General features: G+C 37.7%; 3 protein-coding genes across 4 annotated transcripts; 1 reads left to right on the forward strand and 2 right to left on the reverse strand.

Annotated features, from left to right (window-relative positions):
- The first annotated feature begins 828 nt into the window (after positions 1-828).
- On the forward strand, positions 829-1,849 carry LOC117616013. The gene is made up of 2 exons (XM_034345214.1): positions 829-1,230; positions 1,325-1,849. Exons 1-2 carry the CDS (start codon positions 829-831, stop codon positions 1,847-1,849), a joined length of 927 nt encoding a protein of 308 aa, XP_034201105.1.
- Positions 1,850-10,764: 8,915 nt separating this feature from the next.
- Positions 10,765-12,062, reverse strand: LOC117614674 (auxin-responsive protein IAA31). Of its 2 annotated transcripts, none has more exons than XM_034343559.1 (4): positions 11,695-12,062; positions 11,322-11,521; positions 11,093-11,189; positions 10,765-11,008 (listed from the first exon to the last, which is right to left on the reverse strand). In XM_034343559.1, the coding sequence occupies exons 1-4, from the start codon at positions 11,925-11,927 to the stop codon at positions 10,954-10,956; spliced, it is 585 nt and encodes a 194-aa protein (XP_034199450.1). In that variant the 5' UTR covers positions 11,928-12,062; the 3' UTR covers positions 10,765-10,953. The 2 variants fall into 2 exon arrangements, with proteins under 2 accessions (XP_034199450.1, XP_034199449.1); XM_034343558.1 differs by having other exon boundaries at positions 11,093-11,192.
- Positions 12,063-18,985: 6,923 nt separating this feature from the next.
- Positions 18,986-21,124, reverse strand: LOC117616022. Its single transcript, XM_034345223.1, has 3 exons — positions 20,920-21,124; positions 19,640-20,867; positions 18,986-19,565 (listed from the first exon to the last, which is right to left on the reverse strand). The coding sequence occupies exons 1-3, from the start codon at positions 21,122-21,124 to the stop codon at positions 18,986-18,988; spliced, it is 2,013 nt and encodes a 670-aa protein (XP_034201114.1).
- Positions 21,125-22,483: the final 1,359 nt, after the last annotated feature.

The raw sequence follows: 22,483 nt of genomic DNA on the forward strand, positions 1-22,483 counted from the left end.
TTCAAGGAAGGATCCATTATGTACTAGCTTTTTAAATATTTTCCCTCAAAAATATTTGCCCATAACCCTTGGTTTTTACAATGGAGGCGCCACCCAATTTTAGCCTAGAGAGCTTGATTCATAGCAATTGTTCTCTTAAATCCCAAACCATCCTTAGCTTTAGGGTGACAAGCCAAATCCCATTGGCATAAATGAATTTTCTATTTCTTGTCACTTCCTCCCCTGAAAAAGTTTATATTTAAGCGATCTAGCTCCTCACAAGTACTCATAGGTAGCCTCATAGTTTACATAGCATAAATAGGGATTGCAGCAGTGACAGCCTAGATCATAGTGGCTCAACCAGCAATGGATAATAACTTACTTTTCCAAGACGCCAACCTTTTATGGACTACTTTACCAAGCTCCTGTGCGTATTCCTAGTCACACGAGAATGAATTAAGGGCATCCCCAAGTATTTAGTCAAGAGAGAACGCTCTAAAATAGAACCCGCATGTGCATAAAGAACACTCTGAAATAAAACATGCCCATATGCTCTTGATATTCTCTAGGAAGTTAGGGTGCGAAACAGTCATTGGCTCGAAGCTTCCATGCTGGTGGTCTCTAGGCTCAAATCAACTCGCCTAAGTTCAATTTTGGTGTCCTTGCAGTCTATGAGTCATGACAGAAGGTTCGCCAGAGGTATTTATGAAGGATTTTCGGATGCACAAATGGAGCCGAGCCTTAGAGGACTCGATGCCTTCTGAGAGTGATTTGAGTCCGATGATTGAGTTGGATAACAATCAAGCGTTCCCAAAGGCTCTTGGGTCTTGAACTTTTCGAGACAAGCTTATGCAGAAGGTTAATTTGACCAAGAACGCTGGTACTAATGTGAACTCTTTGAATGTTGAATATGAGGATTTGAATTATGATGAAGATGTGGTGATTTCGAGAGGTGTTCATGGCCCTAGCATCCAATTTTCAGATAGAGCTATGTCACACCTTTGTGAACCTTGGAAGAATGCTCTAATTATTAGGCTTCTTGGTAGATCTCATGCCTATAACTACCTCCATGCATGTCTGCAACATAAGTGGAGCTTAAAATGGGGATGGAAATTGGTTGACCTTGTTAATGACTACTTTGTCGTTAAGTTCGACTTAGAAGAGGATCTCCACTTTGTATTGACTGGCGGTCCCTGGATCGTTGCAGATCGTTGCAGGCCAGTATTTGGTAATGCTGAAATGGCGCCATGGGTTTTGTCCAACTTCTGCAACTATTACCAGAATGGTGGCGTGGATTCGTGTTTCTGCAATTCAACTAGAATGCTTTGGCATATGTGCTTTGAAGAAAATTGGTAACCTACTAAGCAAGCTTCTGAAAATTGATGCTCTAACAACTGCACAGCATAGGGGAAAATTTGCAAGGCTATATGTTAAATTGGACTTATCAAAGCCTCTAAAGGCCTTTGTCCAAATCAATAATGAATGGTATAATATAGAATATGAGGGGCTTCTAGATATCTGTTATTTGTGTGGAAAGTATGGACACAAAAGGGAGAACTGTGAGCTGAAAGCTGATGTCTCTGCTCCTAACATTGGTGAAGGGTCTACCAAAGGACAGAATCCAACGGGTCCAGATGCTGAGATGGGGCAAGTTGATTCTGTGGATACAATGGAGGAGCTAAGGGGGCCATGGATGATTGTTCAACCTTGCAGGAAGTCCAAGGTGGTGGTTAAATATGGAGGCAGTAAGGTTTCAGGAGGCCAGAGCCAGGGCTCAAGGTTTGAAAAGTTGAGGCAAGTAAGAGAGAATTTTGGAGACGTTGAGGCATCTGGGCATGGGGGTGATAAACAAGCTATTATGCCTACTTAATTACCTACTAGAGGTGAGGGTGCTGGGCAAAAAGTCTGGACTAAATCCAAGGTAGCTAAAGTTGGGACTAGGCACGGGGTTGAGTGATATATCGAATAAAAATGGGCAAGCACAAAACTCTGTGATTGTTGGGTCCAAGAAAGGGGTTGGGCATGGTGAGTCTTCAGCTAGTCATTGGGCTTCTTATGAAAGATGATTGTTGGTGGGAAGAGGATTGCGAATAAGGTGTTAGTGACAGAATTGTTGGCTAATTGGTTCTCTAGGTAAAATGCATCTCATGAGAAGAGGCTTACATTTTTTTGGCATCAACCACCCAATATAGCGACTAGTAGTGCTAATCCAGAGGAACCTTTAGATACAAATTATGAAGAGGATGCTTTGAGGGATTCGACTCATGACAGGGACTGCCTATAAAAAAATATGGACCTTTTTTGTATGGCCACGAGCCGGCTCCACATGGATAGTTAGCTAGCAATACCTTCACTACAGCTGGAGATATGACTTTTGGATTATAGGGTGTAGCCCTAAGGTTACTTGTATTTCATATTCTGTTTTTATGAATATGTTATGTTGGAATGTGAGGGGTGCTGCTAGCACCAAGTTTAGAGTGAATCTTATGGAATTGAATCATAGAAACAATATAGGCTTGTTGTTTTTATGTGAACCTCGAATCTGTGGCCAAACAGCTATTTCTATGGTGAAGTCTCTTGGTTTCCCTTGTTATGAGATTGTTGATGCTACTAGGTTTTCAGGAGGTCTATGGTTACTTTGGAAAAATGATAAAGTAAGCATTGATGTTCTTGGTATTACCGATCAGACTATTACAGTTTGTGTGCATGGTGTTTGGGGGTGGTGCAAATCCATCCAATATATGCACTTTATGAAAACCACAGCCGGTGGAAATCACGGCCGGGTTGAAGGAACTTGGCGGCCGAGGTTTGGGGCCCAGCTTAAAGGAACTTCGCAGCCAAGGTTTGGAGCCCAGTTTGGAAGGAGCTTCGTGGCTGAGATTGGGAGCGCGAATTGAAGGATATTGCGGTTGAATTTTGGGTGCTCAGAGAGTGCGGCCGGGGTTCGATGGATGGAGCCCAAGGAGATGGGGCCGAGTTTTCGTGGAATTGTGGCCGAGCCTTGAATCGTAGGGCAGCTAGTGAAACTGGGCAGCGAGATGCGGCTGGGCACGGCCAGAGGGCTATGGCATGCTAGAAGGCGGCCAGAACCACTGGAGAATTTAGGAGATCTCGGCCAGGTTTCGAAGAATTGCTGCAACCGGGTCCGCTAGGAGGCTTGGGGCTTTGGCAATTGGGCTGTCCTGGAAGATGCTGTTGGATTTTTTGCAGTCGATGCCCAGTTTTTGGCGGCCAGAAGCTACAAGTTTTCTGGGCAGGAGTCTTGTGGGTTTTTGTGGAGGCTGGAGTCTGTAGGTATTTGCAAGTCGGGTTGAAGGTTTGACTAGGGGTGGCATTTTAAACCGAAAAACCGCAAAAACCAACCGATATTTTACCGCAATAAAATCGCAATCGCGGTAAACCGAACCGCAATCGCGGTATTAAGAACCGAACCGCATTTGCGGTTGCGGTTGCGGTATTTGATTTTCAAAATTTGCGGTTACCGCAAACCGCAAAGTATAGCCGCACGGCTATACTCTAAGAATAATTAAGTAAAATTGTAAACCCTTCTCTTCTCTCTCTGTAGCCGTGAGATGAAAACCTGGAATCTGTTTCTTCTCCTGATTCCCATTCGTCTCTCTCTCAACTCTCTTATTCCCATTCGTCTCTCTCTCTCTCTCTCTCAACTCTCAAAATCAGGTTCTCTCTCACAGACCCGAATCGAACTCATCTCTTCCTCTCTCTCTCGATCTCAATGAAGTGGATAAGTACTTGACGGATCCTTTTGAGAGCCCCTTGAGTAAACAATTCAATCTCTTGAATTGGTGGAAAGGGAACCAAACAAGATATCCTATTCTTTCACAAGTTGCCAAGGATATCTTTGCAATTCCAAGTTCTACGGTTGCTAGTGAAAATGCTTTTAGCCTAGGCAAGAGGATTGTGGATCCTTTTAGAAGCTCTTTGCATCCTAAAATGGTAGAGACATTAGTGTGTACTAGTGATTGGCTTAGAGCGGACGAATTTTCCTTTTACAAAGAACCAACGGATGATGAGGTTGAATTCTACAAGGAAATGGAAGATATGACAACTTGTAAGTAATTAGTTTATTTATGCTAATGTTATTTATGCTTCTTCTTATAATAAAATGTACTAAACTATGTTGTTTTATTTGTAGATAGCATTGGTGCTCAAACAACACAAAGGGGTTCTTCAAATCCACTCACCACCAACACTTGAGTTTGTAACATTGGTGTATTGCATTTTTCCTTTTAGTTTGTAACTTTAATTAACTTTGAATTGGATTTTCCTTTTTGGTTGTAACTTTAATTCATTTTGCTTTTGGTTTGTAACTTTAAAGGATTTGGAATTGGAATGCTTGAGAAGTTTAACTTTAATTGGAATGTTTGGAATTGTAACTTTAATTTTCTTAGGTTGTGAATGCTTGAGAAGTGGAATCGATTGTGAATTTATATATGCTTGAGAAATTGAGGTTGTGTATTTATTTATTATAGGTTGTAAATTTTAGAGCTCCAGGAATTCAAAGGTCATGAAGGACACCCTCATGTCATGCCAAGAGATCAAATGTCTAAGCCCAAGACACAAATTCAAGCCTAGGATTTTCGGAGGATTATATGCACGTGACGGAGGCCTTGCAAGGAAAGAAATCAAAGAGGTTGATAATAAGTCAAAATGTTCCAAAGCAAGGAAGAATCAAGCATGTCGGGATATCTCCATCAATGCAATCCCACTGATTTAACAGGGCTTCAAAAGGAAAGATTTTAAAAAGAGTTGACATTTGGCCATTCAATGGCCAGCCCATGGGCCAACGGTGCCCTATATAAACCTCACCAAACGAAGGCAGAAGACACACAACATCAGACAGACAAACCTATCTTTCATCTCGCACTTTTCTTTTCCTAGACTTAGGATTTTACTTTTCATGCACTTAGTGTAGCGAGTTCTTCCTTTTTCTAGTGTAAGTTTAAATTCTTGTTCAATTTATATTTTCTTGTCATTTAAATTCAAGTTTATTTTCATTGCTTTGCTTTTCATTGTTATCGCACTTCAATTAAGTTTAATTCCAAGTTTATTTTATTTTATCATTCGTATCGTTCTTATTGCTTTTATTTCTTTCTTGCTTTACTTATCACTTTGATTTATTTTGTCGCACTTTAATTTTTGTCTTGACGTTTAAACGCACATTTAGTTTAATTGCATTATTTTTACTTAAAACTCTAAAAATCACAAAAACATCCTTGCGAAGCCTAACCATCCTTGAGCCCGAGGAAGTGAAAGAACCTAGGCCAAGAGGAGGTTCCTTGCTTAGCCGATCAATCGTTTGATCAAAAGTTAGAAGCACAACACACCCATATACTCACATTCCATTCAAGCCCAAATTCGGGGCTTGGCGGTGGCACGCCCCGCACTCAAAAGAAAAAGGACCAAAAGTTCCTTATGTCGGCCACCTCGGTCGAAAAGAGGGAAACACATGGTATGGGTCCAACTTCTTGGATGTTTACGCTAACCCCAATGGTGTCAGGAGGGTTCAGATGTGGGATTATATCTCTTTTGTGGCTACTTGTCATAACTTGCCTTGGTTGATAGCGGGTGATTTCAATGAAATGTTGCATAATGATGATAAATTTGGGGGGGAGGGGGATGTTGTTGGGGAGTTCCTCATTATCATTTAAAAGGATTTCGATAGTGGTTTAATGATCATGGGATGGTGGACCTAAGCTTTCATAGTCCCAAATATACATGGACAAATAAAATGGTCTTCGAGAGGCTTAACAGGGCTATTAGCAACTTGCAGTGGAGGGGTCTATTTCCTGAGGCTCATGTCCAATATCTTCCTGGAACTGAATCAGATCATAATCCTATCAAGATAGGGTTGACTTCCAGTTTCCGCTATTCCCTTAATAATAGACCTTTTCGGTTTAAGGCTATGTGGATGAAGCATGAGGGTTTTGCAGATTTTATTGAGCAGAGATGGCCTCAATTATCCGATTCAGCGTTGAGGAAATCTTATGGGCTAGTTGAACCTCTCAAGTAGTGGAATACTACTATCTTTGGTCACCTTAAACGCAGGACATCCGAGCTTCTTGGTAGAAGTGAGGGTATCTAGAGGGTTCTATGTCAGGGGCCTAATCATTTCTTGAATGATCTGGAAATTGAATTGGTAAATTAGTACAATAATTTACTTGATCAGGAGACTGTGTTTTAGCACCAGAAATCCTGAATTCAATGGCTAGAAGATGGTGACAGGAATACTAAATTCTTCTATATGTCTCCTATTAATAAGAAGAAGAAGGAATAGAATTGAGCAGCTTAAAGGTGAAGACGGTGCTTGGATTGAGGATGCTGGTGCTACTAGAGCTCTAGCTGTTAGGTATTTTACCCACCTCTTCTCTCAAGCGCAAACAGTTCAGAATGACATTATTCTCCCTAATCTTTTCCCTAATATTGCTCCTATGGATATTGGTTCTTTAAACATAAATATTGAACTAGTGGATGTTAAAGAAAGTTTGTTTAATATTGGAAGCATTAAGGCTCCTGGTGTAGATGGGTTTCTTGCTAGTTTCTTTCAAAATCAATGGCATGTCTATGCTAATGATATTTTTGCAATGGTGTGTAGGGTGTTTGAGGAGTGTAAAGTTCCTGAGGGGTTAAATGATACTCTGATCACCTTAGTTCCTAAAGTGGAGAGGCCTATCTCAATGGCTTAGTTTAGGCCAATTAGCCTATGTTACACTCTCTATAAAGTTATCTCCAAAATTATTGTAACTCGGCTCAAACCCCTTATGCCTAATTTAATCAACCCAAATCATTTAAGTTTTTTTCCTGGCAGGCAAATAACAAATAATATTTTAATAGCCCAAGAGCTTATGCATAAATTCTGAATTTTTATAGGGAAGAAAGGGTTTATTGCCTGGAAGGTTGATCTCTCCAAGTAGGGATGACAAAAATCCCCGCGTGGACTGGTCTCAGACCCTAATAGGGGGAGATTTCGAGGCCAAACGGGTATCGAGTATAAGGATCCCCGAACTTGAAAAATCCCCGACGGGTATGGGGAGGGGATGGTATTGATGTCCCCATCCCTGAACCTGACCCGAAAATATATATGTTTATATTTAAATAAATAAATAAATAAATATATATATATATATAATATAATATTTATGTTTAACCTTAAGTTATCCTCCATCTCCTAATTCTTCCTAATTTTCTATGGAATTTCATATTGATGTGATTTTGAATAGTTGAGTTGAACTTTATAGTTCATTTGGATATGTTGAATGATAATTTAATATGAAACTTAATGTTAAAATGTATGATAAATATTTTTTATGCAAAAAAAATGGGGGATTCAGGGCCTATATGGGGGATAGTCCCCCGACGGGGACAGGGACGGGGATTCCCCGAAACCTATTAAACGAGGATGGATTCGGGAACGGGGACGGGGATGGAGAGCGGGGACGGGGATGGTATTGTCATACCCGGCCACTACCCGACCCGTTGCCATCCCTATCTCCGAGGTTTATGATAGACTCAACTGGAACTTTGTGGAGTATATTTTGAAGGAAGTGGGGCCCTCTACCAAGATGATAATGTTGATTATGGCTTGTATCTCTAGTGTTTGATATTAGGTTTGTGTTAATGGTGAGCTTACTGAAATTTTCGAACCTAGCAGTGGTATCAGACAAGGGGACCTCTTTTCCCCCTATTTATTTGTTTTGTGTATTGAAAAACTCTCCCATATTATTTTTGATGCTGTGAGACAGAAAAAGTGGAAACCTGTTAAAGCCTCGTAGTCGGGCCCATTGGTTTCCCACTTATTTTTTGCTGATGATTTGATCCTTTTTACTGAAGCTAGCTCTAAGCAAGCTAGAATTATAAAGAGTTGTTTAGAGTTATTTTACAATGTGTCTGGTCAAGCGGTCAATTTTGAAAAATCTGTAGTATTTTGCTCTCCTAATACTTGTAAAGTGTTGGCTAATGAGATCAACTGCATTAGTGGATCTCCTCTCATAGTTGACCTTGGTAATTTTCATTTTCATACAGTAAAGTTTACCCACTTTTAAAGTTCGATACATCAAATTTTTTTCGTCTTAATCGCATACATAATTTTTATTTTCATATCAATTTAATACGTCTGTTGGTCATTCTAGCAAAACCCCCATTAAAAACTGACATGGCAATACTATGAACCACATGTTTCGCATTATGTGGCCCAAGTGGGCCCTAAACTAAATAAATAAAACAACAGTATTAAATACATAAATAAAAATCCTTCTCCAGCTCATCTTCTCCCCCAAACCCAACTTACCCTCTCATGACTGCCACCCGCCTCTACCCCACACTATTGTCGCCGCCAACCACCCGTACCCTCTCTGTACCGCCCATCCCGTCTTCTTTTTCTCTTACTCTGTCTCTCTTCCCTCTGTCAAGAAAGGCAAAGCCGTAGTCGCCGTCCTTGAAGGGCTTGACCCACGACCCAACCTCGAACCTTCCCCTTCATCCCATCTGTTCTAAGCACAAAACCAAAACAACAATGAATAGTTGGGGTTATGCTGTTTTTTGGAAGCCGATGGAGGAGTGAGAGTGGGGCGGGGAGCCGACAGGGCTGAGCACCGGGCTCGACTGAAATGACGTCGTGGTATACCCCATCACTTTCTGGGATTTCGAATTTTTGAGGGGTTTCGATGGGGGCTTCGAATTCTTGAGATTTTCGATGTGGATTTTGGGAATTGGGAAATGGTTAAGAGCTATGAGGTTGAGAGGGTGGATTTGGGTGCGAAGAAGTTTTTGGAAGTGAGGATTGGGTGGAGAGTGGTGGTTATGGTAAAGGTTGGGGTTTTTGGGTTTTGAGACGAAAGTAAAATAGATGGAGAGATATGTGAGTTATTGGGAGATGAAGCAGAACCATCTCTGCAACTTGGGGAAGAAGATGAGACGCTGGGGGTGGGTGGATGAATTTTTATTTTAGTTAATTTAATTGATTTATTGTTAGACCATATGGCATCATATGAGTGGGTCTACTATGCATATCTATTGCCACGTCAGTTTCTAACGGAGGTCATGACGAAATGACTAACAGACGTTTTAAATTGATATGAAAATAAACATTATGTATGCAACTGAAACGAAAAACATTTGATGTATTGAACACTAAAAGTGGGTAAATTTTACTGTAGTAAAGTAAAAATTATCCTAACATATAATTAATGGCTCTACTACTAATTATATTGAGGCCTTTTGTGATAAAATCGCACACTTATTAGGCTTTATAGGTAGTTAAGTTTGGGACAATAATATCGGTATTGCTAGTAGTAAGCCAATAGCCCGTCCTCATAAATTTAACATGGTATTAGAGCGGGTTTATTGTCTAGACTTGAATTATTGAGCATTTACCTTTACCCCTTACCTAACATGTGGTGTTCACATATTGAGCTTGAATGTTTAACCTTATCCCTTAACCAACACATGATGTAGTATCCCATATGAAGGGCCCGTTGAAGTCTCACATCAGAAATTTAACAAAATAAAATATAACATATATAATTTCTCCTTAAATAAGGAAAATACTTTGGTTCATTCTCATAGAATTAGTCATATCTGTTAACATGTCAATCACAATTTGATATACATATAATTTATTTTTTTATTTTGTGTATTTAATAAGTTATTATTATGCATTTATCTAACTGTGATTTGACAAAAGAAGCAAGGAGGAATAGCTCTTTCCCATTGTAGATTGCCAAGATGACATCATGATTGATGAGGATGACTTGGTAGCTAAACTGCCTAAACTTGGTGGTCATACCATTTTAGTCAATAAGAAAGAGCAGTGTGCCATTTGCAATTTACCAAAAGAAAAAAGATCCAGTTTAGGTTCTCTCTCTCTCTCTCTCTCTCTCTCTCTCTCCTTGTGTGGCAGCTTAGTGGTTGGTTCACCTAATTGAAATGGCCTGCAAAGAATAACAAGAAGAATAAACAAACAAACAAATACGTCCTCTCTCGCTCTCTCCTTTCACAATCTGACTTGTGTGCAAATATACCTATCTGCCTACCTACATATATATCTACAAAACCTCTACAGGGGTTTTGTGGGCACAAAATATACACTGAGATGAGATTATGAAGAATAGCTTCCTATTGCTTTCGAGGCACCACTTGACCACGTTTCACGAAATTGGGTGGTCAATATTTGCACTTGTTAACATTATTATTAGGATCAAAGTTATGATGCTTGCTTTTCAACTTTTATCTATCTTTTGAATTGATCTCTCTTCTGCAATCAAAACCATAGGAATCATGAGCATGATGGCGTGCACGTCTAACAAGCTCACACAACACAAGCCGGAACACGTGTACCCAAAGAGTCTTTGATTGAGGATCTATCACAGTTTGATAATCATCATCATCATCACATATAGTTAAAGGCTACAAATCTTCTTGTCACAACAAGGGACGTGAACGACAAGGTCTTGAGTAGCTCGGTCTGATCACGTCACACGTGCGATCACTCTCTCAAAAAATATAAATAAAAAAGAGGGTTCTTGTTTTGTGATAGTGATCGTACAGATGATGTGGTCGGACCACTTCATCTAAGAATTTATCGACACGAAGACCACATCCCACCTAATAATGCGAAAACACACAAGAAAAAATGAAGACCATCATCCATATTAGCAAACCTTCCCTACCCTCATAGCAATTTTTCAAAAGCTCCACGTTGTTTTCCCTTTACTTTTACTTCTAGAATAATTGGCTTCATAGAGAAAAGGAACCAAGAAAACAAAAGCAAAAAAAAAAAAAGTCTACAAATACAACTGTTATTATATTTGATAATGTACACAATATTGGATGCAGCCCCAAACTATGAATTAATCTGAATTTCTTTTGAGTATGTAGTTATGAACCACCACTAGGACAAAACTGTATCAGGGCAGAGTATATCTGCTAACTGAGTCCAAGATGACCAAAAAAAATTAACTAACATCTGTCTGCTCTGGTGATCTTCAATCTTTTCACAGTTGTCAAGAATATCCTGTGTACCAAACCCAAAATGAGAAACAAAATGTAAGGAAAACAATTATGAAAAACATGGAGAATCAAAAGTTGGTAAGCTTACTCCCAAGGCACATCTCCAACCAGCATCCAATCTCCTTCTTGATCTTCATAAGTCAGCACATGATATTTGTCTGAATGAACATGATTTTCCTCAGGACCTGCTTCCAGATGGAAATAGCATTGAAGCTTTTCTTAGTCAAATACTGTGACCAAAATAATATGAACCCAACTATGATTTGATTTGATCTCATGATTAGAGGTCCTAGAATTTGTGTTTAAGAACAACTTACATAGAATGGTGGCCTTGAACATGAGGCTAAGAGTTGTAATCAAAGCAGCATAGCCATCATGTGCAAACAGATTCAGTTTTCTACCAATTGGAATGCCTTCCATGTAGACCTTCACAAATAAGGAGGGATGGTCTGCTTTTCCTGCAAGTCTGCTCCTCAAGATAGATTTGATTGGTGGCCAGTTTATCAGTGCTTCCTCCCTGAAATGTCAACTTTGAGTCAAAACATACATACCAAGTTACAACCACAAAAGTTGATCAAGAACAAATTTTGGGAAAAACCCAAGAAAACTTTTCCTTTCTTCTTGTTCTTAAAAAAATATAATAAAATAATTTGTACATTGGTTGGTTCAATGAATGTGATATTAGCATACCCTGGGGTTGAAGTGGAAGACAAGTCACTGTGACTAGAGGGGGAGATGCTGAGGCCAAGTCTTAGATCAGTGCTCAAATCTGTTCTTGTGTTGATATGACTGTTACCATAATTGCCATTGATTTTCTGAGAAAGAGAGGAAGAAGATGATGAGCCAGCAGGCACAGGAAGAAGAAGATCAGGATGGCTGCTGCTATCTATTGAAGAAGATGATGAATGTGCAGCTCTTCCCATTTTCTACTCAGATATTAAGACTTCAGAGAGAAAAAGCCGCTATCTCAGGCCATGAATCTGTGTGTATAATATATATATATACACACACACACAAACTACTCCAGAAAAAAAAGAGAAGGAGGCAGGCAGAGCCAACTCCCGAACAACTGAACTAGTCATAAAAAGAAGACTCTAGTCAGTTTTTTTATCATTGATTTTGCTAGCAGGGTGGGCCCACTATGCCCACTCAGCACATCCTACATGGCTTTTTCCTTTATTTAAAAAAATTGATAAGTATCAAAACCGCATTAGTGGTAAGGAGGAGTTGCTCTTCAGTTTTAAGGAGCCAAGCTTTATTACAAGCGATATTAAATTAGGACTCAAATAATCAAACCTAGTGCTTCAGATGTAGGGGTAAATGCTCTTATATACTTGATAGAATCCCCTTGTTCAATTTAATTTATTTTTTCTTTAGTTCAAGAATCAAACAACACAAATAGAAAAACAAAAGTAACCACCACCTACTCAGCGCCTAAACAGGTGGAAAAAGTTCTGAAGTATTTAATTAACTTAAAAGAAGTAACTTTAATTAATCTATTTTACCAGAGAAAGAAAACTTACGTTCTTGTTCTGTTCTTATTGATATTTACTGATCATCTCCTCAAAAGGAGAAATTTTTACTGCATTTTTCTTTTCACATTCTGTGGTCGTGTTTCTATATCAACATTAATCATGCTGCATGTTGGCAATCGAATTGCATGCAGGCCCTCCTTGATTATAAAGTGGAGAGTAGATAAAATTAAATCACATTTAATGTCCCCACTACCAGAGTTGTACAAGTTTTGAAGAGGCTGCCTCCCAATCAAATTGAAATTAGTCAGGCTTTTAATTCATGTTCTGAGTTTTTGCTGTCAAGGAGAAATGTTGTGTTCCATGGTTGGTGTGTACGTTTTTGTGACTTCTTAAAGGAACGACAGATTGTCTATGGAACTATGGTGTAGCCAAAAAGAAAGAAAAAAAATCTAATTGTGAATGAGATCAAATTTAGATGATGCCATAAAAAAAAAATTGCAATCTGGGAATACATGTAGATTTAAACGCTTACTACATAGGAAAATTATAACACTAGTATTTCACGGTTCATGTATTTCGTAACAAAGAGACGTACCTGCTAAATTGCAATTAGTTTGATTCGATTTAAAAGCGATATACAACAGAAACTTGTAATATTTTATTTTGCATAAGTTATATTATACTATACAATGTGTTTTTCTGTTGACATGAAATTAAGTTATATATGGAGAGAATTGGGTGTACTAATGATGGCACCCATAGGGCTATAGACAACTTAGGCACATCCTTGGGTTGGATTGGATGTATGTCTCCTTTGCCAATAATATTTGTGTATGTTAAACAAATTTTAGACCCTTGTTAATCCAAAATTCCAGACAAACAGGACCAACCAAACAAAGGAACTTGATGGCCAGACAACTGTTTCTTTTAGCAACCTTTTTAAAAAATAATAAATAAATAAACGTGAAGTGCAGATGAGGAAGCAAAGGGAGTTGCCTAGTGCCTAGTGGAGACAAACAAGCAGATATTTAAAGTTACAAATCCAGACTTTGGAGAGCAGATGATCTGCCATCTTGCACTTTTTTTCTTTCTCTTTTTATACTTTTTTAAATTCTCTTTCAGGATTTAATTATTATTAATCAGAGTACATTTTATGATTAAACACCTAATAAACATGATTTATTTAAAATGGTTTTAATAGGTCTCCTTCTTGGGACAGCCTTCTGCCTTCACGCTTCAGCCATGCACATACACCTTGTCCCTTCACATTAATCCCTCTGCTCTCATATAGACTCATGGTTATGACAGACGAGCCACCATCAATTAATTATTTATATTTATAATTGTAATAAAGTGAAGTGATTGCTTTCCCACCACCACCCATCAGACAAAATTTATAAAATCATCATCCACCGCCTTCAATACATCTTGTTGGCATTGGCAACACGCTCTCCTCCCTTAAATTACATACATATCTCACGTGATTTAACACAAAATTGGACCTTAATTTTGTTGGCCCCTTTGAACACTTGATTGGCGAAAATAAGCAATTTTGTAAAACTATCCGACATGAAATTTAGTAGATAAGAAAGACTCGTACATACATCACCTTGATGTGTAATAATTATTAGTCGTTGATGTATATAAAATCACTTACATTAAGAGTTGATAAGGCGAATGTTATATATCTATAGAAGATGCTGGATGAAATTGAACTATATGCTATTGGTAATTGTGATAATGGAAGAGGTTAAAAGGGACATTAAAGCAGTTAAAAGGATGAAATGGGGGAGACAGAGATGGACATAAGGTTTGAAACTTAAACAAAGTCTTAAAAGTCGTAGGAGGGTCGATGAGGTGTTTGGTAAATTGTTTCAAAGACTTTTGAACTAATCCAAGACGTCTCTCAAAAGCGAAGACATGAGCTCAACTTTATGAAACATGCAATCAACTAAATTCCGCACCCAACGCCTATAAACCTACCTCTCTCTCTCTCTCTCTCTCTCTCTCTCTCTCTCTCTCTCTCTCTCCATCGTCTGAAAAATTATTCCAAAAATATTTAATACATGCACATGGGTCTCTAATACACGTGCAAAAAGAATGCAGGATTAAATTAATTATTTTAGAATCAATATATATGCTTTCACAAATTATTGTTTCAAGTTTAGCCCTCCTCTCACACACGACCAGTTATCATGTGTTTGTAATCATCCCCTTAATTTGAGAAGTGTCCTTGACCTGATAGTTCCTTCCTACTAGTGCTCAAATAAAATCGTTGGTGCGTTTGAGCACGTAGTGAAATTCACACACGTCAACGATTTATAAATGTGCTTGTGATTGACAACATGTTATCAACATTCTTTTCTGGTTTGAGTAAATCTTATCTGTCATGCATAATGCATTACATGAGAAATTAATATTTCATGAGAACAAACAGTTCAATTATGTTGTTTCGTTCCAACATTCCAACAATGTGATCATTTTATGTGTCATAGGTTATCTATTTATGTGACCAAGGACATCTGCCACAAGTCATATAGTTTATCTAAATGCATTAAAAAAATTGTTTGCATCATACAAGAGTCCTGTTGGCAAGCGTCACTGACGTGAAGCATAATATAGTCTGGATCTCAAACCAAAATAGAGGTAGATTCCTGCCCCAAAATCCCCTCCTCCCCCTTCAAATGTCGGGACAGATTTTAGCACGCAGTATTGATGATCACATTTGTAACAGAAGAAAGCTACGTCCATGTAAATTCTATCTATTTGAAAACTCATATATATTAGATATATACTGAAATTTATTTGTTTGGAAAGAGAAAATGACTAAGAGAGAGAGAGAGAGAGAGAGAGAGGTAATGGGGGGACAGGCAGGCAAGCTTGGTGGTGAAGAAAGGTAAGGGTCCAAAAGGAGAGAGAGGGACTTGAGGGAAGAAAGATTTGGGTTGTAAACCAACAAAAGAAAGAAGGGTAAAAGAAAAGGTTGTTCCCCCAATGTTGCTTCGGTCTGGCACAGTGGCTTTGCCAATACATATCTTTCTCTTGCTCCAATGACAATATCTTCATCTTATCACTTTGTGTACATCTCAAGCATATAATATATTAATATATCCACCATATATAAGCTTGGGAAAGCTTTAGCTCCTCTCACTTTCAATTAGTTCCAACCCGGACCAACCCTTAGCTCCCAACATCTAATTACCACTGCCCCCATTGTCACCTACAATGTCAATTTTCTATTTTTTTTTATTTTTTTCTTTCACGTCTCAAAATTTATGAACCCAATAAAGGCCGCTATATTGAAGAACCACCTTTTTTTTTTGGGAGATTCACTATTATACCAAATATGGGGGCCCAAATTATAAAAATACCCTATATAAAATGGACTTTAGAAACACACCCAAAGCCCATTTACACCATAACAAAAAAGCTTTTAACTTCTTATAAATTACAAAACTGCCATCAATTTCTTAAAACAAGCCCAACCCCAAAATCTCATAAAATACCCAAAGCACTCAATAGGGCATCAAAGTAATTTAATAATCAATATTAAATTCAATAAGGCTAGCTATCATTTTTTGGATTTTTTTTGGGTTTGTTTATAGGAATTCAATTGTGTAGGGTTTATTTATAATATTAGTGCTAGAAATGGGTATATCACTAAATATCTCTTTTTTTTTTTCTGTAACCAAAAAAAAAAAAAAAGAGAGAAAAGAAGAACCCTTTTTTTTCCCCCCCTCTCTCTTTGAACTTTATTCTGTGCCTACTAAATGGTCCTCCTAATCTACTACATATAGAGCTTGATCTGGTTTTCTTTTTGGGTCCTCCTTTTCATTCTCAGTCAAATATAAGAAGGTGTTTGAGTTACTCCCTCGCTGGTGTGGGGCACGATCCTTTTCCAAGGCTTGCTTTGTGGAGTTTTCTCTACGTTGTGCCTATATGTTAGGTGGTCAGGTGACCTTTTGCTAATTTATTCTGAAAATCACGACCATCAAATCAAATCCTATTCTTTCAAGAGAAAACACACCTAGTCCCAATGTTATTTGAACGATACTACAAATGCCACAAACTGAAGAGAAGAAAACACCTCAAATAACATTTTTATTGAATTTCCTTTCTGTTTTATTCTCATATGACGAACTATTGTTGAAGAATATAAAGTTTCATATCGAAAATTTACTAAATAAAATACAACATATATAATGAATGATTCCACTGCTAACATCACTAATGTCATTTGTGATAAAACCCCATAAATATCGGGTTTTATAGGTGATTAAGTTGAGGACAATATCAGTGGGTTTTGTAGGTGATATGTTTGCCCTTTGGATTAACTTTCTTTATGTGAGTGTGCCACAGTTAGTAGATAATACCCTAACAGATTTAAGTGACTTTATATACTAGCGCCCCAAGCAATAGCCTTTAAACAAACGATTGTGATTTTGGTTGTGAGGACTTCACAATTTATCTAGACAAATATGGTTAGCAAAGCAAAATACACTAATTTATGGATAACATAACAAACAAATCCAAGCAAAACTGTCTGAAGCACAAGTATCAAATGAATCTCTAAATCTACTACTTCTCAGAGGTGTTGAACTTTGACTTCTTATTGAAACAATAGTTGCAATGATGACTTATGATCAGGCTGGACTGGATTTTGTTGATTGGACTAAATGTTTCTATACTGGAATTGCACGTCAATATCTTCAACTAATATGGACTAGCTAGAAATCGATACCAAGTTTGAAGTTGGCAAAGCTATAAACGAGTTGAGCCTTGAAGAGGCTGGAAAAGTGATTAGAACTACATGTGGTCGATTCTAAATGATCTGGAAGCTATATATCTAGACGACTTCAAGACATTAAGATGTCTTTGGAAAATTTGTTCAGGTTCTCATATAATGAAATACCTAAAGGAAGATTGCTTGCTTGCTTTTGGTAATTGCAAGAGTGTATGACCTTTGATTTCTTTTGATCAATCTGGATTGATTGTTGAGTTTTGTTTGATTAGTTGGTTGATTTTCTCCACTCCAGACACTCTTGTATTTATAGAAGAAAAAGTGATGCCGAAGAAATCTGGATATTATAGTTTTAGACTATCCTCCATTTAATGCACAACTGGCAAAAGTTCTGTGAGTTCAATGCATTGATCAATTTTGGCATTTGTTCATCAATGTTCCTGAATGCCTCCTAATCGTTCCTTTTGTAACAATGTAGCTGAAGTGAGCAATAATGCGCATATTGTTCCAACGTTGGTACCATAAATATCCAAGTATCCTAGTGGGAGGAGAAAAAAAAAAAAGTGATTTTGCAATAAATAGCCATGTCTTTTTAACTAAAGCAAATCTCACCTTACTTTCCAGCTTTTAAGGTCAAAAATTTTCTTTGGATTTTAGCCACCAATGATGAGGGTTTACCCTAACAAAACTTTAGCAACTAATAAACTGTGATCTTTTGGGAAAAAACTATTATAAACAACTTTGATTTTTTTGGATTGAAAGTAACTTTGTTTCTCAACTGTCAAAAATGTGAATTAGCTTAAATTGATTCCCAATAGTTGAATAGTATGGGCCTTTCACCATCTTTTGGTAAACTAAAGCCCAATACCATTTTGGAGAGTGAATCCAATATTTGTTTTGGGCTGGCATGTATATTTCAAGCCCAGACATGTTGTTAGCCTTTCTCTTCAAAATTTAACAACTAATTGCTGGTTTATTTTTATTTTTATTTTTATTTTTATTTTTATTTTTAATATTTTAGATTCTTTGCTAAATGCCCCTTAAATGGGAAATTGAAAAAGAAAAACATTAGAGGTTGGATGCGTTAAGCAAATCTTTGGGTACATTTAGAAGCACTCAAGTAAAAAATCAAAATTGGGCCCCAAAGAAAAAAATGATCCATAATTTTTAGCGGCTCAGCCTACCTGGATTTGGACATAAATATGGTCCATTCTAAACTTCGGCCAAGAAAAACTCCTTTTTAGCCTTAAGCGCATTTCATAAATAACTCCCTCAAAAATTCTATAGTGAGGGTCTTATCTAAGGCCCGTAGATGAGGCCTATCTCTTAATTGTTGAATAAAATGACTCTTCTAAGGTAGTAGAGTTTGTTTCGTTCAATTCTAAATTGAGCACCAATAAGCGAACAATGAAGTATATACCACTAAAATAATGTTTCATAAACAAAGGATTTGTAGCTGAAATGATTAAAAGTAGTTATCCTTGCACTCTAAGTCTTGTGTTCGATACGGCAAATCTCTAAAAAATAGGATACGGGTACGGCACCGATACGGCAATTAAAATAATATATATATTTAAAAATAATATAACTAGAAAATTTGAAAATTGATATTTCACCAATAATAATTTCAAAACATTAACAAAACACATAACTTCATTCAAATCTCCATAAACAAAGCAAAAATTAACCAAAACACACAAAATACAAGTATCCATAAACAAAGCACAAATTAAAACATTAGAAATCACTTCTCAAAGCTCTAACTTCATTCATCATGGGTAAATATGATGCCTTCTAAGTCCGGTTCATCAAGAGAGAGGTTTGCAATCTCAAGCACTCCGGCATTTTCCAAATCCATGGAATCAAATGCATCGCCTCCAACATCCCACATATGAGTTTCCCCTTCTTTATATTCGGGCCTTTTCCTTGAAAGGAGACGAAGATTGCTATGCACAAATACTAAATCTTCCGCTCTTTCCGGTGTTATCTTGTTCCTCTTAATAGAATGAATGAAGTTGTAAGTGCTCCAATTTCTTTCACAACATGAGGAGGAAGAAGGATGTCCAAGTAGCTTCAATGCTATGGTTTGAAGTTTTGGTGTGGAAGCTCCATGGATAACCCACCATTTTACCGGAGCCATGAAACCTCTATCTTTCATGGAGTCCATACCCGAAAAATCTTCAATACATGCCGAAAAAGAGGCATACTCCTCATTAACCGCTCTTCTCTCCACCTCATTAGAAAAGAATCTCTCAATACATTTCTTCCTCTCCCTTGTAATCTCAATGTCTTTATGTGGAGGACAACGATTAGGAGCCATATCAAGCCATTCCTTGCAATAATACCTAGAAGTATATTATAAGAATTATAAAATTATAATGATAAACACAAGGAGAAATTTACTAAAGTAAAGACTTACTTAGGATTTAGAGAGTGTGCGAAGCAATGGAGTGGTGTGCTACTCTTGGTCCATCGGTCCACCAAAATTTCATGCACCACATTGAAGAACATTGACTCTTCATTGAGTTGCTTGCGTTCCTTTCGATATATAATTGTCTTCACTTTTTCTATCATACTATCCCACCACTCATAAATCAAGTGAAGACAAGGCATATCCGTGTCACTCAACCTAAGCATCTCATATATTGGAGAAGTAAAGTTAAGTATGTAATCAATGTCCTCCCAAAAGCACTCATCCAATATTTTTTCCTTCACCGTTCTTGCTTTTACCACATCATCCTCTTTATAAATGTCCCATTGCTCACTAATAACCATTTGCTCTAAGCCTTGTTTCACTTGCTTAAATCTTCTAAGCATCACAATTGTAGAAGCAAAACGTGTCTCGGCAACGGAGAGCAACTTCAACTTACAATGATCATTATACATTGACAACCTCATATTATGGTTCATAATAAAATTCTTAATAAACCATGCATCACTTGAGATTGTTGAAATCCAACTACATTGCTCATACACTTCCGGATTTCTTGGCACGGGTGAGCATATGTTCTTCAAAGCAAGATTGAGAGTATGAACCACACATGGTGTCCAAAAGATGTGCTTAAACTTTGCCTCAACAATATGTCCGGCCGCCTTACAAACCGGAGCATTATCGGTGACCACTTGGACCACATTTTGAGGACCTATTTCCCGGATTGATTCAATAAGCAAGTTTGCCATGAAAAATTTATCCTTACACTCACCTTCACAATTTATTGCCTTCAAGAACATAGGCCCACTTTCACAAACGGCCATCACATTAATGAGAGGTCTTCTTTGTGCATCCGACCACCCATCACTACAAACACTTACCCCTTTACTTTGCCATGCCCTCTTCATTGGTTGCAAACACTCCTCAATGTTATTCTTCTCTTTTTGGAGAAGTGTAGTTCTCAACATATTGTAACCGGGGGGTTGGTAACCCGGAAGTGTTTTACTACAAGCAATTCTAAAGGCATTCACATAATGAGGATTCCTTGAAAATTGAAATGACAAGCCACTCGTGTAAAACATTCTTGCAATCTCACCATCTAATTGCTCTCTAAGATTATTGTTAAATGCTTTCTCAATAGGATTACCCTTCCTTTTCTTTGAGTCACTACACCAATTTGAACTCATACCCAAACCACTACTTGAACCTCCTTGACCTTGAAAATTGAAATGACAAGCCACTCGTGTAAAACATTCTTGCAATCTCACCATCTAATTGCTCTCTAAGATTATTGTTAAATGCTTTCTCAATAGGATTACCCTTCCTTTTCTTTGAGTCACTACACCAATTTGAACTCATACCCAAACCACTACTTGAACCTCCTTGACTTGAAGTGTTGGAGGTGGGTAAGGGTACATCTCTAAGTTGTGCCATTTTAACCCTCAATTCCGCTTCCTCCACTACTTTTTCCATCTCCATCAAATGAGAATTTGTAACTTTAGTGCAACTAGCAACTCCATTGCCTTTGAGTTTTAACAAGTGACTCTTCACTCTAAAGTATGATCCTTTGAAAGTTTTTTGGCAATAGTTGCATTGGAATGAAGTATTGCCACCGGCTTTACCATTTTTCTCAAGCTTCTTGACATATTTCCATAAAGGAGTATTATCATTATCTCATGCTCCCCATTATTATTACTAGTATTCCCATCACTAGAACTACCCACACTATTCATTTCCTGTGAATCAAATAAAATTTGATAATAAAAAAACCAATTAATACATATAAAAAATTCATAGGTAGGCACCTATAATCTAATTAACAAAAATTTTAACTTCACAAACCAATTAAATTATATACCCAAACCAATTAAATTCATAGGCAGCAACAATACCCAAACTCAAACTCCAAGTTCCAACCATACAAGTTACAATACCCAAACTCCAAGTTTCAACAATACCCAGGTTCCAAATTCCAACAATACCCAAGTTCCAAACCCATATAAGATACTAATAATGCAAGGATCAGTTCTGTTAATTGCAACTTATATGAGATTAATCATCTCTACATATTGAACAAATAAAATGCTTCTATTGCTTATGTTTATCAAGAAAGTGTTTACCAGCTCTATCCCAGATACAAAAATATTTGCACAAAAACTCTGCCATGGGAATTTACCCTTAGGCTAAGATGATAAGAAAAGAAGCCAAGTAATTTCATGTCCAAGCATGCACAGAAAACAGCCATTGTTTGGCAAAACGAGCCAAATAATGGTCTAACCTTTTAAACCTTGAGCTGCCTGCGAAGAAGAAATACCTAGCCTACTCCTCCTCCTCCTCCTCTTCTTCTTCTTCTTCTTCTTCTTCTTCTTCTTCTTCTTCTTCTTCTTCTTCTTCTCTTTTGTTTGGCCTCTGTTTTGTTGAAAGGAAACCCAAAAACCTAGCCTCTCTCGACAGACAACATATGAAATTATAGTTTTTATTTTTACATTTTAACCCCAAATTTTTAGAAACTTTCAAAATCACCCCCAAAGTCTGCAAATATTTTCGTTTTTACCCCCAGACGTATCGATGCCGTATCGGGGACGTATCGGGGACGTATCGGATCCGTATCGGATCCGTATCGAGAAGTCAACATGCCATATAAGTCAACGATACGCCACGTGGCGTATCGGATACGTATCGGAGCCGTATCGGTGCCGTATCGTATCGGAGCCGTATCCGATACGAGCATACCCCTAAAAATTGAAGTATCGGTGCATCCTAGGTCAAACGCCTATATATCTGAGAACACAACATCTTACCCATAATTTATTGAGTAAATATCCTACTTTT

This window comes from Prunus dulcis, chromosome 1, assembly GCF_902201215.1.
Source record: "Prunus dulcis chromosome 1, ALMONDv2, whole genome shotgun sequence".
NCBI classification, from domain to species: Eukaryota; Viridiplantae; Streptophyta; class Magnoliopsida; order Rosales; family Rosaceae; genus Prunus; species Prunus dulcis.

What these genes read in the sequence shown, in the direction of transcription:
- LOC117616013 (XM_034345214.1), top strand. Translation starts at nt 829, where the DNA reads ATGCAGAAGGTTAATTTGACCAAGAACGCTGGTACTAATGTGAACTCT. An exon ending in ATGCTGAAATGGCGCCATGG is followed by an intron (nt 1,231 to 1,324) that starts GTTTTGTCCAAC and finishes TGTGCTTTGAAG; the next exon opens with AAAATTGGTAACCTACTAAG.
- LOC117614674 (XM_034343558.1), bottom strand. Translation starts at nt 11,927, where the DNA reads ATGGGAAGAGCTGCACATTCATCATCTTCTTCAATAGATAGCAGCAGC. An exon ending in TCTTCCACTTCAACCCCAGG is followed by an intron (nt 11,522 to 11,694) that starts GTATGCTAATAT and finishes TTGACATTTCAG; the next exon opens with GGAGGAAGCACTGATAAACT. An exon ending in GTTGGAGATGTGCCTTGGGA is followed by an intron (nt 11,009 to 11,092) that starts GTAAGCTTACCA and finishes TTTGGTACACAG; the next exon opens with GATATTCTTGACAACTGTGA.
- LOC117616022 (XM_034345223.1), bottom strand. Translation starts at nt 21,124, where the DNA reads ATGGAAAAAGTAGTGGAGGAAGCGGAATTGAGGGTTAAAATGGCACAA. An exon ending in TCTTAGAGAGCAATTAGATG is followed by an intron (nt 20,868 to 20,919) that starts GTGAGATTGCAA and finishes TCAATTTTCAAG; the next exon opens with GTCAAGGAGGTTCAAGTAGT. An exon ending in GCACACTCTCTAAATCCTAA is followed by an intron (nt 19,566 to 19,639) that starts GTAAGTCTTTAC and finishes ATATACTTCTAG; the next exon opens with GTATTATTGCAAGGAATGGC.